The sequence below is a fragment of the Aotus nancymaae genome, unplaced genomic scaffold (genome assembly GCF_030222135.1).
Source record: "Aotus nancymaae isolate 86718 unplaced genomic scaffold, 86718_ANA_hifiasm-v0.15.2.pri h1tg000065l, whole genome shotgun sequence".
Taxonomy (NCBI): Eukaryota; Metazoa; Chordata; class Mammalia; order Primates; family Aotidae; genus Aotus; species Aotus nancymaae.
Genome location: NW_026988480.1, coordinates 10,378,293 through 10,397,477, shown reverse-complemented (window position 1 = coordinate 10,397,477; position 19,185 = coordinate 10,378,293). Strand labels below are relative to the sequence as shown.

The window sequence follows — 19,185 nt, the reverse complement described above, 5'->3', positions numbered from 1 at the left end:
TTAACTGAATAATATAACCATGTCATGGAATATTATATATCTGTCAAAATGTAGGTAGACTAGGAACTGTGTAATGTACTTGTAATTCCAGCAATTTGGGAGGCTGAGACAGGAGGATGCCTTGAGCCCAGAAGTTCAAGATCAACCTAGACAACATAGTGAGCCCCTCATCGCTATTAGATCAAACTAGGCAATATAGTGAGGCCCTCATCGCTATTTTAAAAAAAGAGAGAGAGAGAGAAAAAATGCAGGTAAAACAAACAAAAAAACAAATGTATATGGATCTGTTCCTTGTTCTGGCACGGAAAGAATTTCAAGCCATATTGTTGGGCAAATAAAGCAAGCTGAAGAACAGTATGATAGCATTTACGTAAAAACAGAGCAAGGAACAAACTTAGTATGCAAATGTAAGGAAAACATCTGTCAGGGCACCCACCAAACTCAGATGGGAGGGAGGAGGGACACTAGTTGTTTCTGTAAAGCTGTCTATCTGATAAGAATAAGTGACTATTTAAAATCTTTTTAAGACTTTTTCCCTAGCAAGCAGACTTAAAAAAAAAAAAAAAAAGATTTAAGATCGGTGGTCTATGAAAAGCCTATTACACTTGATCTTTGTGTTTTTCAAATTATCCATCAGTAACAGTCTGAAAAATAGAGACTTTGCACAGGCAACCCAGGTTAAAGAAACGTGAGGAGCTGTATCTAGGGTAGCTGGAAATGAAAATCTAGAAATTCAGGATGTATACTTGTAACATTGTTAAGGATAAGAGCCCCTTTGAAAATCTGTTGAAAGCTACAGACCCTGCTCCCAGGAAAATTACACAGGACTCCCAATGCTGCATACAATTTCAGAGAACAAAGGGACCCCCCAGAAGCCCATCCATGAATCATGGAGCCTAGGTTAAGAACCTCTGATTCAGACAACAGTTAAAGCCACTAAAACAGATGTGACCATGCAGAGAACGTGTGTTGGGGCTAGTAGCAGAGACGGATTGCAGAGCCCAAGGAAACCCCAACAGTGAAAGAGCAGGCAGAGGAGTTGACAGACAAGAAAGACCTAGGCAGCTGTGAGACAGCCAGGCAAGGGGCAGACACAAGAGATGGGCTGTTGAGTGAGACCAGTTCAAGAGAGGGCAGATGGTAGCATGAGCTGCTCCATGTCTTGTGCCCTCTCTGCCACCTCTATACTGCTGTAACGTGGATTCTCTGAGAGCTCCACCAGTGCGTATCATGTCATTTACCTTCAGCAAGTGGTGGGCAGTGAGTCCACAAAGGGGGTCAGGTCCCATGGTCTGGTCCCAGTATCATCCTCTGGACTTGTCTCCACTTAGCTCTAAACACACTGGGCTGTGGGCGGGGCATTTCTCAAATATTTAGCACAATGCCTGACACATTCATAAGGTCCTCAAAAATGGTCAGCATTTCTTCTTTCCTTCCCAATTCATGGAGACTGTCACTTAGTAAAAACATCAATTTGGAGATTCCTCTATGACTCACCCAGGCAGGATCATCGCTCCCTTCCCATCCCTGCCCTATACCTCTGGACTCGTACACCTAGTGCAGTAGCTTTAATGTTTGCAAGCTGGCTGACTGAGACAGCCCTCAGGGTCTCAGGAAGCACTGTCTTCCTAGCTAGACTCTGATCTACCAGGGAAGCCTGTAGAAGTGGACACTTAAGAGCTATGTCTGGCAATGTACATAATGTGCATAGTTTTCCCCACCAAATGAAATAAAGCACCAGTCATGTGTCACTTAACAATAGGGATACATTCTGAGAAATGTGTCGTTTGGCAATTTGGTGCTTGTGTGAACATTATAGGGCAAACTAACACAAACCTACATGATAGGGCGAACTATGCACCTAGGCTATATGTGGTACAGCCTGTTGCTCTTTGGCTACAAACTTGTACAGCATGTTACAGTATGAATAGGCAACTAACACAATGATAAGTATTTGTGCATGGGACCACTGTATCATGCAGTCCTCCATTGTCATTTTTTATGTGGTGCATGACTTGTATACTAAAGGTTTTGAGACCTCAGCTTTTGCAACGGATACCCCTCAGAAAATTACAGATTACAAACTGTAGATTCATGGGGGTCACACAAATAATTAGAACTGCAAATATCAAACATCACCAACTACAGGGATACAGCATAAGCCCTCCTGGCTCATAGAAATACCAGTGCAGCATGAAGTCCAGCTCTGACCCATGTCTACAAAGCAGTGTACTTGGGCACCAAATGCACCACGATTTTTTTTTAAAAACCTTCATTCAGGGCAGTCCCACACAGGTTCAGCTACCCTCATGTCGCCTCCAGGAGGCTCTATCTGACCCTTTCCTGACAAGTGGGAAAGGAATGCTGCAGGACCTTGAACCCCTAGGTCAATCAGCCTGGCCTTCCCAGGGATGGTTCCCTGCTTACTCTATTTATGATCTCAAAGTGCTGGGTACTCAGCTGGCAATGAAAAGTCCTGGTCCCGGAAATGACCACTGCCCCAAAGCCTAGAAAGACAGCAGGTGAGATTCAAATTCAGCTTGCTTCATTCAGGTCCACTGTACTGAGCCAAAACACCCCAGGGCATGGTTCATGTCTCCTCTAGAGGAGGCACAATATCCATGATCCCCGCCACACAGCACCATGTCCCCCCCGCCCCCGCTCCCGCCCCTCAACACACACCTGTAAAGCTCTTTGGGAACTGTAAAGATGCACTCTGAATGCTAGCACAGCCACTAGGTCCAAGACCCTCTGAATGATGGATAACAGTCAAAGAAGAATTTTAACAACTAAAGCGATGACCTTGAGCCTAATTTCCTTCTCTGTAAAATGAACATGTTGGACTGTCATTCCCAGATTTCAGCACTAGTAAAATTACTAAAACAAAAAGATAATAATGAATTACTGAGGTTTTAGTTTGCCAAGTGAGAATTATTTTTTTCAAAAATTACAAACTATGTGTGTCACCATCATTTCCTAAAAGGAACATTTTAAACCAAAAAAGTTGAAAAGAGGTAATATCAGAATAAGCGCAGGCCGGTAGGCAACGGCCCCGACCAAGGAGATCCCGGAGTGGCTCTCGGGCTCTCAGCAAAGGGTCTGCATCTGCCCCGATACTGACATTCTGGGTACGTCTCAACGACGCGGCAAACAAGCGTCCACTCCCAACGCGAGCAAGTTTAAAACCCAGGAACAGAGATGCCAGGCGCCGGAGTGAAGCCTTTCCAGGCCTCCGCGGGTTGCCCCGGGCCGCGGCAAAGACCCGCACCCTGGTTCCCCAGCCGCTCGCCGGGCCCTCGCTCCCGCTGCTCCCGGCGCCTCCGGGCCTCTCGCCCTCCCCGGATCCCCTAGGCCCGAGTACCCCAACCCCCGCACCCCGGGGTGCCGCTGTCCTCGGCCGGGGCCCCCCGCCCGCCCCCCACGCCAGCCCGACTGCGTCCGCCCAAGGTCGGCGCGAACGGGCCGTGGGCCCAGAGGGCCTGGCGGGCAGGGGCGCCACTGGCCGGGTCCAGGCCGCATCCGAGACCGGAGTCGGCAGGCCGGAGCCGCTCCGGGTCCCGCTCCCGTTCCTGCCGGCAGCCGCGGGGGCGCGGGGCCTGCGAGACGGCACTCACCCGGGCGACGCCATGAGCGCAGCGAGGTCTCCGCTCCCGCCTCCTCCGCTTCCTCCGCGCGGCCGCGGCTCGGCGCCGGGGAGGGGCCTGGCCCGCCGGCCGCCCGCCCGCTCCGGGACGCGCTCCAGGGATGGAGGTGGGGTGTGGTGGGCCCAGGGTTCTCTCGGAGCAGCTCGGGGGTGGCCGGGGCGGGGTGGGGGCGGAGTGGCCCAGGTCCGCCCGCAGCCCGGAGCCCGCCCAACGCCCACCTGCCCAGGTGCCCGGAGGCCGGAACTCGCCGGGCGGTGCCAAAGCTGCAGGATAACCTGCCCTTGGGCCACAAAACAGCCTCAGGGCCTTACTGAAGTCCACACCTCTCTGTGATTGGAATTTAATTTCTGTAAGACAAGCCTTTTCTTTAGCCCTGGAGCGTAAGGCGTTATTAAGCAAAACAATAACTTTCCTACTTCTTACTTGCAGTGTTGTGTTGGACAGTTGCTGGCCTCTCTGAGACTGCACCTATTGTAAAATATGTGTAAAGTGGCATTGTGAAGCTCTAAGCAATGCAAAGCAATTTTATTATTCTTTACATTGTGTTACTAAGTAAAAATAAGTCTGCAGTTCCTCCAGTGAGGCTTCACAGCTTCTTCTACGAGTTATGAGTCCTTAGGCAGGTAGATTTTTGAGCTTCAGTTCTTGTCTCTGCAAAATGAGTTTCCAAAAATGATCTAAGTGAAAATGCTTAATAAAAAGCTCTGGACAATGTAAATCATTGTTGATAGCATTTTTGGTGTCACATTAAATATCATTGGCCGGACACACTGGCTCATGCCTGTAATCCCACCACTTTGGGAGGCGGGGGCAGGAGGATCAGGAAGTGTAAGTCCTCCAGCTTTGTTCTTTTTAAAATTGTTTTGGCTATTCAGAATCCCTTCAGATTCCATATGAACTTTAGAATGGGCTTTCCATTTCTGCAAAAATGCATTGAGGTTTTGATAGGGATTACATTGTATCTGCAGATCACTTTGGGTAATAGTAACATCTTAACAATATTATCTTCTAATCCATCACATAGGATGTCTTTCCTTTTACGTATTTATTCTTAATGTTAATTTTGTAGCAATTTGTATGACTCCCTTCAGCATTTCTTGCAGCACCAGTCTAGTGGTAATGAATTCCCTCAGCTTTTGTTTTTCTGTAAATGTCTTAATTTCTCCTTCACTTTTTTTTCTTTTCCTTTTTTTTTTTTTTTTTTTTGAGACAGTCTTGCTCTGTTGCCTAGGCTGGAATGCAGTAGCATGATCTTGGCTCATTGCCGCCTCCACCTCCTGGATTCAAGCAATTCTCTTGCCTCAGCCTCCTGTGTAGCTGGGATTACAGGTATGCGCCACCATGCCCAGCTAATTTTTGTATTTTTAGTAGAGATAGGGTTTCACCATGTTGGCCAGGGTGGTCTCAAACTCCTGACCTCAAGTGATCTGCCCACCTCGGCCTCCCAAAGTACTGGGATTATAGGTGTGAGCTACCACGTCCAGCCTCTCCCACACTTTTGAAGGACAATTTGCTAGATATAAGATTCTTGGTTGACAGTTATTTTTCTTTAAGCACTTTAAATTTATCACCCTACTGCCTGCTAACCTTAAGAGTTTCTGGTGAGTAATCTGCTGATAATCTTATTAAAGAGCCCTTAAATATGATGAATCATTTCTCTCTTCACACTTTCAAGATTCTCTGTTTTCTGGCTTTTGAAAGTTTATTTTATTTTATTTATTTTTGAGATGGAATCTTTCTCTGTTGCCCAGGCTGGAGTGCAGTGGCATGATCCCCTCACTGCAACCTCTGCCTCCTTAATTCAAGTGGTTCTCCTGCCTCTGCCTCCTGATTAGCTGGGACTACAGAGGTACATGCCACCACACCCAGCTAATTTTTGTATTTTTAGTAGAGACAGGTTTTTCCATGTTGACCAGGCTGGTCTCGAATTCCTACCCTCAAGTGATCTGCCTGCCTTGGCCTCCTAAAGTGATGGCTCATGCCTGGCCTATTTTATTTATTTATTTATTTATTGAAGGAAAAAAAAGGAAGAAAGAAAGAGAGAAAGAAAAAAAAGAGTGAAGAAGAGGAAGAAAAAGGAAGAGAAAGAGGGAGAGAGAACGGGAGTATTGCTTTATTGCCCAGGCTAGAATGCAGTCTAAAAATGGGAATTGAAAACCTTTTATGCCAATAATTGTGCTTAACAATGGAGACAGGAAGGAATAAGGGAAGAAAATAACAAACAAGCAGCCAACCAATATTTCATTTAAACCTATGAAATGCTATGCAATTATTGAGGAGTGATTTACTTCCATTGGAATAGGTGTGATATGGTACTGATAAGAATGTATGTTTTGTGTATTTGAAGTGGAGAGTTCTATAAATGTTTATTTAAAGTTTACTTGTTCTGGGTCTGAGTTCAAGTTCTGGATATCCTTGTTAATTTTCTATCTCGTTGATCAGTCTAATATTGACAATGTGATGTTACAGTCTCCCACTATTATTGTGTGGGAGGCTAAGTCTCTTTATAAGTCATTAAGAACTTGTCTTATGTATCTGGGTGCTCCTGTATTGGGTATGAGTATATATAGGATCATTAGCTCTTCTTGTTGCATTGATCCTTTTACCATTATGTAATGTCCTTCTTTGCCTCTTTTGATCTTTGTTGCTTTAAAGTCTATTTTATCAGAGGTGAGAATTGCAACTCCCGCTTTTTATTTATTTATGTTTGCTCTCTGTTTGGTTGGTAAATCTTCCTCTGTCCCTTTGAGTCTTTGTGTATCGTTGCATGTGAGATGGGTCTGGATACAGTGTACTGATGGGTTTTGGCTTTTTATCTAGTTAATAATATATATGAGTTTAATACTGCCATTTGATGCCAGCTGGATATATTTTTGGAAAGGCTGATACTGGTTGCTCCTTTATATGTATAGTGCTTCTTTCAGGAGCTTCTGCAAAGCAGGCCTGGTGATGATGAAATCTCTAAGTACTTGCTTGTTTGCAAAAGATTTTATTTTTCCTTTGCTTTTGAAGCTCAGTTTGGCTGGATATGAAATTCTGGGTTGAAAGTTCTTTTCTTTACAGATGTTGAATATTGGCCCCCACTCTTTTCTGGCTTGTAGGTTTTCTGCTGAGAGATCTGCTGTAAGTCTGATAGGCTTCCCTTTGTGGGTAACCTGACCTTTCTCTCTGGCTGCCCTTAGTATTTTCTCCTTCATTTCAATCCTAATGAATCTGACGATTATGTGCCTTGGGGTCAGTCTTCTTGAGGAACATCTTTGTGGTGTTCTCTGTATTACCTGGAGTTGAATATTGTCCTGTCTTACTAGGTTGGGAAAGTTTTCCTGAATAATCTCCTGAAGAGTATTTTCCAACTTGGATTCATTCTCTTCGTCACATTCAGGTACACCTATCAAACGTAGATTAGGTCTTTTCACATAGTCCCATATTTCTTGGAGACTTTGCTCATTCTTTTTTATCCCTTTTTCTCTAATCTTGACTTCTCGTTTTATTAAGTTGGTCTTCGAACTCTAATATCCTTTCTTCTGCTTGATCAATTCGACTGTTAAAACTTGTGCATACTTCACGAAGTTCTCGTGTTGTGTTTTTCAGCTCCATTAATTCACCTATATACCTCTCCAAATTGTCTATTCTCATTAGCATTTCATCAAACCTTTTTTCAAAGTTCTTAGTTTCTTTGCATTGGGTTAGAACAAGTTCTTTTAATTCACAGAAGTTTCTTATCATCCACCTTCTGAAGCCTACTTCTGTTAATGGAATGCACTCGTTCTCCATCAGGGCTTGTTCCGTTGCTGATGAGGAACTGTGATCACCTGTAGAGGGAGAGGCATTCTGATTTTGGGTATTCTCAGCCTTTTTACACTGGTTTCTTCCCATCATTGTAAATATATCCAACTGTCATCTTCGTGATTTCCGACTTTCAAATTAGGTTTCTGAGTGGACATCCAACTTGTTGATTCCCAGCGCCGAAATCTGAGCAATCCACTGCACCGGCCAAAACAGCAGTGTTAAGATTGATGGTGCTTTTCTGCCCGGGAATCGACCAAAAGGGGACCCAGTCCCGCTCACTCTGCGCCAAGAACTGCCGCGCTGAGGCGCCAGCAAAACCGCCGCACTGGCCACAAGAGTTGCGCTGGCGACCCGTGGGGCTCCTCCGCTGGGAATCTCCTGGTCCATGAGCAACAAAAATTCGTCTGAAAGTGTGGTGTCCTCTTGTTCTCTGCACTTTCACTGGGAGCTACAATCCCGAGCTGCTAGTGGGCAGCCATCCTTTATTTATTTTTTATAGAGAGAGTGTCTTGCTCTGTCACTCAAGCTGGAGTAAAGTAGCATGGTATCAGCTCAAGCTGATTTCTTAGGCTCAAGCAATCCTCCTGCCTCAGACCCCTGAGTAGCTGGGACTACAGGTGCTTGCCACAACACCTGGCTAATTTTTGTATTTTTAGAAGTGGGGTTTTGCCAGGCTTTTTTTTTTTTTTTTTTTTTTTCTGGTGTCATGACTCGGGTCAAGCTGGCTTTTAAAAGTTTAATTATGGCTATGGCTGGGTGCAGTGACTCACACCTGTAATCCCAGCACTTTGGGAGGCCGAGGAGGGTGGATTGCTTGAGCCCAGGAACTTGGGATCAGCCTGGGCAACATGGTAAAACCCCATCTCTACCCACCCTCAAAAAACAAATTTAGCCAGGCATGCTGATGCATTCCTGTAGTCCTAGCTACTTGGGTATCTGAAGTGAGAGGATCTCTTGAGCCTCGGAGATGTAGGCTGCAGTGAGCCAAGATCATACCACTGTACTTCAGCCTGGGTGGCAGGATGAGGCTGTTTCAAAAAGAAAAAAAAAGAGTTTAATTATGTGTCAGTGTGGGTCTCTTTGATTTCATCTCACTTGTGTTAGAGGCATTTGAACCATAACAAGTCCATCTTGAAAAGAGGCTGAGTAAAATAAGGCTGAGACCTACTGAGCTGCATTCCCAGATAGTTGTGTTCCTCAGATTTGGTAATTTCCATTGTCCCATCTTCAAGTTCACAGATTCTTTTCTCTGTTCAAATTTGCTTTGAATCCCTCCAGTGCATTTTTTACTTGTTGTTATACTTTTCAGCTCCAGAATTATTTTTTGGTTGCTTTGTAGGTTTTCTATCTCTTTACAGATACCACTGATAGAGACAGGAGACAGCCATATGCCGCACAGGTCTTGTGCACAGGGTACTTGCCTAAACAGGCCCATGGTGAAAAATTCCATCCCTTAACACATGTACAGTAAGGGAAATCAATGTAGAGTGTCTCAGACTAAGGGCCCGCATGTGCACTGAAAGAATAGGGTGGAGCCACCAGGAATTTGCTCCTTATGCAGGAAAAGGAGCTTGGTCTCTTCAGCTCACATGTGTTGGCTTGGTATTCAATCCTTGAGGTGGGAGCCTGTTGGCAGGACCCTCTCTTTTTTGCTAAGAGCTTTCTTTTAATAAATTCCACTCTCTTCACCTTCCAATGTGTCTGTGTGCCTAATTTTTCCTAGTTGTGAGACAAGAACCCAGATTTTAGTGGAGCTAAAGAGCAAAAAATCTTGCATCATTTTGGTGGCCCATACAGGGACATGAGGAGGGGAGGGTAAAATGCAAACCAAAAAAATATGTTTCTTTTTCCTTTCCACACCTTCTTGTCCTCAGACTTCTTCTGAGGATAGAGGAAACTGCACCCCCTCACCCCATCACTCTCAGAAGTTGGGAATGTCAGCCTTGGTCCAACCCAGCCTTTTTTATGGCATTTTCCTTCTTGCAGGACTGTGATGGCACCTATCTTTTCTTTTACAATATTGGGGGTGTTCCATCCCCACCCCGATGGCTGCAGGTGCATGCATGGAATGGACAAGCAAGTGGTGGCTCCCTGCCCTCTGCGCCTGCCAGCTGGGGCTGGGACTCATGGCCCAAAGGACCTGTGCAACTGGCTGAAGCTGGCTGACCAGCGTTCCACAGACCATGGAGTCTTCCCCTCCTCAGGCTGAGGGGTCCAGCTCAGTCCAAACCCCAGAGTAGAAACAGCAATTAAAAGTTTCTCTGTTGGAGAAACTCATTTGCATAAGAATAAGAGGTTTGTTCCCCAGGCATCTTTTTCTTTTCTCCATCCTGTCAGCAGTTAACACAGCCCTGCATTTAAGCTGTTTTTCTTTTCCTTTTCTCCACCAGGTCAGGAGTTGGTAGGCTGGTGCAAAAGTAGTTGCAGTTTTTGCAATTACAGAATGGCAAGGACTGTGATTGCTCTTGCACCAACCTAATAACACAGCCCTGCAAGTAGAGGGGGCTTCTCTATGCCAGAGGCTTTTTTACTTTTAGAAGATGTTTTACTAGGCCAGGATCCCAACTCACAAGACACCCTTTTCTCTCCTTTGTTGGAGAAGGACTCAATTCCACAGCTTCACCTTAGCATTCAGCTTATGATAAGGAGTCCATGCAACATCTTGGGACAGTTATTTTGTCCCAAACTCAATTCCAAGCTTCTGGTCAAAGTCCTAGGAAAGAAAGTTGGATCTGAGAGATCCAGAGGCACAAGAGAACAGAAGTTAAAAGGCACAGCGCTGGTAAGCATGACTAATTTCTGCTGATTAAACTAAGCCTCTTGTTTCATAGATAAAGGTCATGCTAGTATCCATGGCATAAATGACGTTTAGAGAATGCAAAGGCTATTGACAGCAGAGGAGATAGGGCATATACAAGTAACAGCAGATAATCCCACTCCCTACCCTCCCCCATTAACATGGGTGAAATCCACTTTGACACCCATGGGCAGCACCCTATCATAGTTGCTGGGACTCAGGGATATAAGGACAAAAGAAAGAGGGATGCCTTGCTTTCTCTCCCTCACGTACCCCAGGTATTCGCTAGGAAGAGAAGGGTACCCGGGATGCCTTGCTCCCCTCTTTCTAGATGAGTAGCCATTCATCTTTTGAATGCATCCTGAGTCCTGGGGCTCCTTTGAATAAATGCCTTCTTATTCCTTTCTCCTCCTCTGTCCTCTCTTTACAGATGGGTGGTTGTGTCCCCATGCTGCAGGATGCTCTCCTGGGATGTATCCACCAAATTGGAAGAAGTTAATTTCCCAAACCTTAAACTGGTTGGCTTGGGATTGAGCTCAGTGGGGAGAGAACCCAGAAGCCTGACATATCAACAAAAGGGTAGGAGTTTTTCTTGTTTTTTGTTTCTTTAACCAGTCATGATTTTGGCCTCCCTCTCCCTGTATAAACCAGAAAGGGAATAATAGGATCACTGTTTGTATTATCTGTAAAGTTTTAATTAATAAAAAAGGATTTGTAAGATTGGTCTTAAGCTGTAGCCAATCTGGTGTGCTCTGCATGTCTCTCTGTATGGTTCTGTCAGAAAGAGGGGTAACTCAGGATGGGATGCAGGTCTAGGACTCCAAAGGCCTGCTGTTAAAGCCAGCTCAGCAAACTGGTCAGTGCAAACTTTGCTGCAGCCCTCTATAATTCCCACAAAATAGTAAGACCCTGTCTCTACAAAAAATAAAAAATTGGCTGCAGTTCCAGCTACTTGGGAAGCTGAGGAGAGAGGATCGCTTGAATCCAGAAGGTGGAGGCTGCAGTGCCAGCTTGGGCAACAGAATGAGACTCCGTCTCAAAAAAAAAAAACAAAACAAGCAAAAAAAAAAAAAAAAAACACACACAGCTGGGCACAGTGGCTCACACCTGTAATCTCAGCACTTTGGGAGGCTGAAATGAACGGATCACTTGAGGCCAGGAGTTCTAGACCATCCTGGGCAACATAGCAAAACCTTGTCTCTACTAAAAATACAAATTAGTTGGGTGTGGTGATGGGTGCCTATAATCCCAGCTACTCAGGAAGCTGAGGCAGGAGAATCGTTTGAACCCAACAAGCCGAGATTTCAGTGACAAGAGATCACAACACTGCGCTCCAGCCTGGGCAACAAAAATTTTTTGAGATGGAGTCTTGCTCTGTCACCCAGGCTGGAGTGCAGTGGCGTGATCTTGGCTCACTGCAACCTCTGCCTCCTGGGTTCAAGTGATTTCCAGCTAATTTTTGTATTTTTAGTAGAGATGGAGTTTCACCACATTGGCCAGGCTGGTCTTGAACTCCTGACCTCAAGTGATCCACCCACTTTGGCCTCCCAGAGTGCTGGGTTACAGGCATGAGCCACTGTACCCAGTCCCCCCAAAAAGGATTTTCTTAAAAAGCAATCAGCTTAATTAAAAGTGGATATCCATCCGGCCCCGGGCCCTAAAGCCACCGAGATGGCGATGCCTAAGAAAAAACGGACTGTCATTTATGAGCTCCTTTTTAAGGAGGGAGTCATGGTGGCCAAGAAGGACGTCCACATGCCTAAGCACCCGGAGCTGGCAGACAAGAATGTGCCCAACCTTCATGTCATTAAGGCCATGCAGTCTCTCAAGTCCTGAGGCTATGTGCAGGAACAGTTTGCCTGGAGACGTTTCTACCGGTGCCTTACCAATGAGGGTATCCAGTATCTCTGTGATTACCTTCATCTGCCCTGAGAGATTGTGCCTGCCACCCTACACCAAAGCTGTCCAGTGACTGGCAGGCCTTAGCCTAAAGGTATGGAGGGTGAGTGAACTGCAAGACTCACAAGAGGGGAAGCCAACAGAAACACCTACAGACAGAGGGCTGTGCTCCCTGGTGCTGACAAGAAAGTCGAGGCTGGAGGTGGGTCAGCAGCCAAATTCCAGTTTAGAGGTGGATTTGGTCATGGACACGGTCAGCCACCTCAGTAAACTGGAGAGAGGATGATTTTGCACTGAATAAACTTACAGCCAAAAAAACTTTATAAAAAGGGGGGCAGGGTGGGGAGTGGATATCCTGGCTGAGTACAGTGACTTATGCCTGCAATCCCAGCACTTTGGGAGGTTGAGGTGGGCAGGTCACCTGAGGTCATGAGTTCAAGACTAGCCTGGCCAACATAGTGAAACTCCAGCTCTTCTAAAAATACAAAAAAAATTTAGCTGGGTGTGGTGGCACACACCTGTAGTCCCAGCTACTTGGGAGGCTGAGGCAGGAGAATCACTTGAACCTGGGAGACAGAGGTTGCAGTGAGCTGAGATCACACCACTGTACTCCAGCCTGGGCAACAGAGCAAGACTCTGTCTCAAAAACAACAAAAAAAGTGGATATTGAAGTTATAGGTATGCGTGTGTGTGTGTGTGTGTGTGTGTGTGTGTGTGTGTGTGTATATATATATATATTTTTTTTTAAAGACAAGACGAGTTTTCACCATGTTGGTCAGGCTGGTCTTGAACTCCTGACTTCAGGTGATCCACCCACCTTGGCCTCCCAAAGTGCTGGGATTACAGGCATAAGCCACTGTGCCCAGCGTTATAGGTATATTTTTAAAGTCTTTTTGTTTTTCTCTTCTTGGATCTTGTCTTTCTGGAAAAAGGTTTTTTTTCCTCAGTTGACTGAATTCCTTTTCTCTATTTTGTCTTGCTACCCTTAATGCATGCATGAGAGGCCCTAAGATAACTTCTGATGGCCTGGGACTCCTTGGGAAGAACAGAGAATTTGCTATGCATTCCATTTTGGGAGAAACCTCTGTTTTCCACATGAAAACCTAGGAATTAAAAGCAGATAGGTCCCTCTCAAAATCTGTTTTTGTCTTCCAGCTATACCCATTTATTGGGCCCCAGAAACTGCATGCTTTTCTAGCCCTGATCTTAAAGGGCCCCACTTGGAGGCCAATAGTCCAATTAGGATATTGGTGAACAGAAAATCTTGTAACTACTGGATCTGCTTCTGTTTGTCTGTGCGGTTATATGTGTCGTGTGTGATGTCTATTAAAAAAGAGAGCTCTGGTGGGGCGCAATGGCTCACACCTGTAATCCCAGAACTTTGGGAGGCTGAGGCGGGTGGATCACCTGAGGTTGGGAGTTCAAGACCAACCTGGCCAACAAGGAGAAACCCTATCTCTACTAAAAATACAAAATTAGCCAGGCATGATGGCACATGCCTGTAATCCCAGCTGCTCAGGAGGCTGAGGCAGGAGAATCACTTGAACCCGGGAGGTGGAGGTTGCTGCGAGTCGAGATCACACCATTGCACTCCAGCCTGGGCAACAAGAGCAAAACTCCATTTAAAAAAAAAAAAAAAAGACAGCTCTAATTAATTGGCCTAAAGGAAAATAAGTGCTTTGATAAAATATTTTTGAAGGAAAAATAAAAGCTGTAATGCCTTTTAGTTCATGTGACATTAATCTTTGAGAAATAAAAACAGTCTTAAAGATTACTGGTAAGGCCAGGCACGGTGGCTCACACCTGTAATCCTAGCACTTTGGGAGGCTGAGGTGGGTGGATCACTTGAGGTCAGGCGTTCAAGACGGTCCTGATTAACATGGTGAAACCCCATCTCTTAAAAAAAATAAAAAGTTAAAAAAAAGATTACTGGTAATCTTTAAGATTAAACAATGCAAATGTTGTTAAAATGTAGACAGTGGTCTAAATTATATAGGACAGATATTAAGTTTGTTAAATGTTTTACAGTTACAAACTGCTTCTTTGGACTTTGAGAACTGTTTGACTTGCCTACTTTACAACTTGGTAAGGACCAGGACATAGGTCTTAATCTTAGCAAATAATTAGTCATATAATCTCAGTAAAATGTTAAAAGAAGGCATGGAAATATAAATTTTTGTCTAGGGTTAAAGGATTATTTTAAATTAGATAAGATAAAGCTAAAGATTTAAACAAGTTGTGGAAGTTTTCTTGCAAAAGAAATTCTGTATGTGAACACTAAATTCAAAAGGGTATTATATGTTTTTCTGTAAATAACTGAGTATTAAAAGCACAACAAGGTTTTCTTTTTCTTTTCTTTTTTTTTTTTTTGAGATGGAGTCTCGCTCTGTTGCCCAGGCTAGTGTGCAACAATGTAATCTTGGCTCAATGCAACCTCCACCTCCCATGTTCAAGCTATTCTCCTGCCCTAGCCTCCTAAGTAGCTGGGATTACAGATGCAGGCCACCATGCCCAGCTAATTTTTGTATTTTGTTTTTGAGAGGGGGTCTTGCTCTGTTACCCAGGCTGGAGTGCAGTGGTGTGATCTCGGCTCCCTGCCACCTCCACCTCTTGGGTTCAAGCGATTCTGCCTCAGCCTCCTGAGTAGCTGGGATTACAGGCATTCGCCATCATACCCAGCTAATTTTCGTATTTTTAGTAAAGACAGGGTTTCACCATGTTGGCCAGGCTGGTCTCAATCTCCTGACCTCAGGTGATCCACCTGCCATGGCCTTCCAAAGTTCTGGGATTACAGGCATGAACCACCATGCTCAGCATCATTTAACTTTCTGAGAAACTGCTAAACTGTTTTCCAAAAATGACTGCACCATTTTATAGTCCTACCAGAATGTGTGAGGGTTCTGACTTCTCCACATCTTTGTCAACACTTATCTGTCCCTTTTATTACAGCCATCCTAGAGGGTGTGAAGTGGTATCTCATTATGGCTGATTTGCACTTCCCTTATGATTAATGATTACTATTTTCTTGAGACAGGGTCTTGCTGTTTCCCAGGCTGGAATGCAATAGCGTGAATGGGGCTCACAGCAACCTCAACTTCCTAGGCTCAAGCAATCATAGCTGGGACTACAGGCATACACCACTATGCTCTACTAGTTCTTAAAATTTTTTCAAGTATCAGCTTTTTTTTGAGATGGAGTTTCGCTCCTGTTGCCCTGGCTGGAGTGCAATGGCGTGATCTCAGCTTGCTGCAACCTCCGCCTCCCAGGTTTAAGCAAATTTCCTGCCTCACCCTCCCAAGTGGCTGGGAGAGCTAGGATTACAGGCATGTGCCACCACACCCGACTAAGTAAAGACAGGGTTTCTCCATGTTGGCCAAGGTGGTCTTGAACTCCTGACCTCAGGTGATCCACTCGTCTTGGCCTCCCAAAGTGCTGGGATTACAGGCGTGAGCCACCGTGCCCAGCCTCAAGTGTCTGCTTTCGGTGAAGAAAAAAAAATTTTTTTTTTCTTGTAGAGATGGGGTCTTGCCATGTTGCCCAAGCTGGTCCTGAACTCCTGGGTTAGGTGATCCTCCCACCACAGACAGTCACCCAAAGTGCTGGGATTATAGATGTAAGCTACCACACCAAGCCACTTTTTACGTTTGTTTTTTGAGAAGGAGTCTCACTCTGTTGCCCAGGCTGGAGTGCAGTGGCACCATCTCAGCTCACTGCAACCTCTGCCTCCCAGGTTCAAGTGATTCTCCTGCCTCAGCCTCCAGAGTAGCTGGGACAACAGGTGCATGCCACCACGCCCATCTAATTTTTGTAGTTTTAGTAGAGATGGGGTTTCACCATATTGGCCAGGCTGGTCTCGAACTCCTGACCTCATGATCCACCTGCCTCAGCCTTCCAAAGCGTTGGGATTATAGGCATGAGCCACCACACCCGGCCTTTTTTTTTTTGAGACAGGGTCTTGCTCTGTCTCCCGTGCTGGAGTACGGTGGCTCAATCATAGCTCCATGCAGCCTCAAATTCCTGGAATCAAGCAATCCTCATACCTCAACCTCCCAAGTAGCTGGGCCCTCATATGCACACCACTACATCTAGCTAACTAAAATTTTTTTTGTAGAGATGGGTTAGCTATATTGCCTAGTCTGGTCTCAAAGTCCTGGCCTTAATCAGTCATCCAACCTCAGCTTCCCAAAGTGCTGGGATTACAGCCCTGAGCCACCATGCCCAGCCTGATTTTTTTAAATGTGCTTATTGCCCAGTCGAGTATCTTCTTTGAAGAAATTTCTATTCAAACATTTTGCCCAGTTTTTAATTGGGTTATTTGTCTTTTTTATTTAGTTCTAAATGTTCTTAATATATTCTAAATCCTAGACTGTTGTGAGATATTATTTCAAACATTTTCTCCCATTCTGTGTGCTGTCTTTTTGTTTTCTAATTGGTGTTGCCTGAAGCACAAAAGTGTTCAATTTTCATGTAGTCAAATTCATCCATTTAAAAATCATTTCTGTATTATTCTGGTTTGTTTTTTTTTTAGACAGTCTCACTGTTGCCCAGGTTGGAGTGCAGTGGCGTAATCTCGGCTCACTGTAATCTCCGCCTCCTGGGTTCAAATGATTCTTGTGCTTCAGCTGGGACTACAGATGCACACCACCACAACTGGCTAATTTTTGTATTTTTTGTAGTGATAGGGTTTTGCCATGTTGGCCAGGCTGACTTTGAACTCCTGGCCTCAAATGATCCATCCGCCTTGACCTCCCAAAGTGCTGGGATTACAAGTATAAGCCATTGTACCCAGCCAATTGTGTATTATTCTTCCAACATTTCTATACATCTAAAATTATTTCAGTGCTAAAAATTAAACATTACATATAAGCATACTAAAATGTTTAGGAAACTATGCACTAAACTACAAACAGAATAGAAATAGAATTTTTCATTTTCTATCCTATACAGTTGTTTCTTTTTTTCCTGAATTATACAAATGATGTAAATTCTCTGTAGACATTTTAGAAATTAACACATTAGTAAACCTACCCTCCAAAAATAATATTCTTTTTGAGATTTGACACTTGGAAACCATCATATACATTCTTACCACATAAACAACCATTCATATATTCTTACACAAATATATAAGCATTCACACAATCTAGAATCACTTGTTCTATGGGAGGGAAGGCCACGTCAATAATGTAGGAGGATGGATGGCCCACAGACTAAGACAAATTTCTGTTGTAAATGTTTGACACCAAGGGGAAGTGCTTGACCTGGAGCATTTGACGGGTGATGCTGGAGCTGGCTCTGGAAGGTAAGTGCTATAGTCAAGGAATGTAGATGGTGCAGTGACGGAAAAACTTGATAGTCAGGTGGGCTGGAGGTTAGGAAGGAGAAGGTAAAGCTGGAGGATACTTGATTTTGTTTTGAGTTTTTGTTCTTTTGAGATAGGGTCTTGCTCTGTCTCCCAGGCTGGAGTGCAGTGGTGCCATCACAACTCACTGCAGCCTTGATATCCTGGACTCAAGCGATCCTCCCACCTCAGCTTCCCGAGTAGCTGGGACTACAGGCTCACAGTACCATGCCCAGCTAAGTTTTGTATTTTTTGTAGAGACAGGGTTTCACCATGTTGCCCAGGATGGTATAGAACTCCTGGACTCAGGGATCCACCCACCTCAACCTCACAAAGTGCTGAGATTACAGGCATGAGTCACTGTGCCTGGTGGAGGATCCTGGATTTTGAAGGCCCCTGGATGACACTGAATGTGATGCTGTCAGCCACGGGGCTTCCATGAAGAGTTCTGGGTAAGAATGCAGTGTAGTAAGATTTATATTTCAGACAGTTCATGAAGTTGGGTGGAGGACAGATTGGGGAAATGGGAACATGAAAGCCAAGGACAAAGCTGGGCAACCACTGAAATGTCTATAATACATTTTATATCCTAAGTACAAACATAGAGGTGATTGTGTGTCCTGTCTGGCTGAGACAATCTCAGATTACAGCTTTGGTCCCAGAGTAATTATATTAGCACCCACTTTCATGTTCAAACACGTCTCAGTCTGAAGATTAAATATCATCTACATATACACACCAACAAAACTTTCACAATTCTTACCTTTACTATGTGAAATGCACCGATATTGGCCAGGCGAGGTGGCTCATGCCTGTAATCCCAGTCCTTTGGGAAGCCGAGGCAGGTGGATCACGAGATCAGGAGTTCAAGACCAGCCTGGCCCAGATGGTGAAACCCCGTTTCTACTAAAAATACAAAAAATTAGCTGGGTGTGGTGGCTTGCACCTGTAATCCCAGCTACTCAGGAAGCAAAGAATCACTTGAACCATGGAGGTGGAGGTTGCAGTGAGCCAAGATCTCGCCACTGCACTCCAGCCTAGGTGACTTGTCTCAAAAAAAAAAAAGAAAAAGAAAAGAAAAAAAAGAAATGCACTGATATTTTATTCTACTTTACTTTTTAAATTATTTATTATTTTTTGAGACTCTGTTGCCCAGGCTAGAGTGCAAAAGCGTATCTCAGTTCACTGCAGCCTCTGCCTCCCGGAATCAAATGATTCTCGTGCCTCAGTCTCCCACGTAGCTGGGATTACAGGCACATGCATATGTCACCATGCCCGGCTAATTACTGTATTTTCAGCAGAAACGGGGTTTCACCATCTTGGCCAGGCTGGTCTCGAACTCCTGACCTCAAGTGATCCGCCTGCCTCGGACTCCCAAAGTGCTGGGATTATAGGCCTGAGCCACCTCGTCTGCATTTTTTTTAATGTTGGTTGCAACGTATTAAATTGATTTCGTGACACACTAGTTCATAACTCTCAGTTTGAAAAACTCTGACCTAGAAGCCTGCCAAGTCTTGGGAAAATAGGAAGGAGACAGGTAATTAAGTTTGGGACATGCATAGTCTAAGGCCTTGGTTCTCCACGTTGGTAGTGCAAGATCACGTGAGGTACGACTGAACACAGAGATCTCCAAAACTGCGGAGTTGTGCGTGTGCATGTATGCACAGACATCTACATGGAAATGGCTGTACAGCCATAGGGCGTACAAGGGTATA

General features: G+C 44.8%; 1 protein-coding gene across 3 annotated transcripts in view; it reads right to left on the bottom strand.

Moving 5' to 3' along the window:
• URGCP (upregulator of cell proliferation) overlaps window positions 1–19,185 on the bottom strand; it is a 50,155-nt gene that overhangs the window by 30,367 nt on the left and 603 nt on the right. Inside the window, exon 1 of one of the 3 annotated variants that reach the window (XM_021675873.2) lies at window positions 3,615–3,675. The exons of 1 other annotated variant lie outside the window; for it this stretch is intronic. In XM_021675873.2, coding sequence (XP_021531548.2) covers window positions 3,615–3,628 — 14 coding nt within the window. In that variant the 5' untranslated portion in view covers window positions 3,629–3,675. Of the gene's footprint in view, window positions 1–3,614; window positions 3,676–19,185 lie in introns of those variants that run through there. One more of the 3 variants, XM_021675872.2, reaches the window with a different exon arrangement.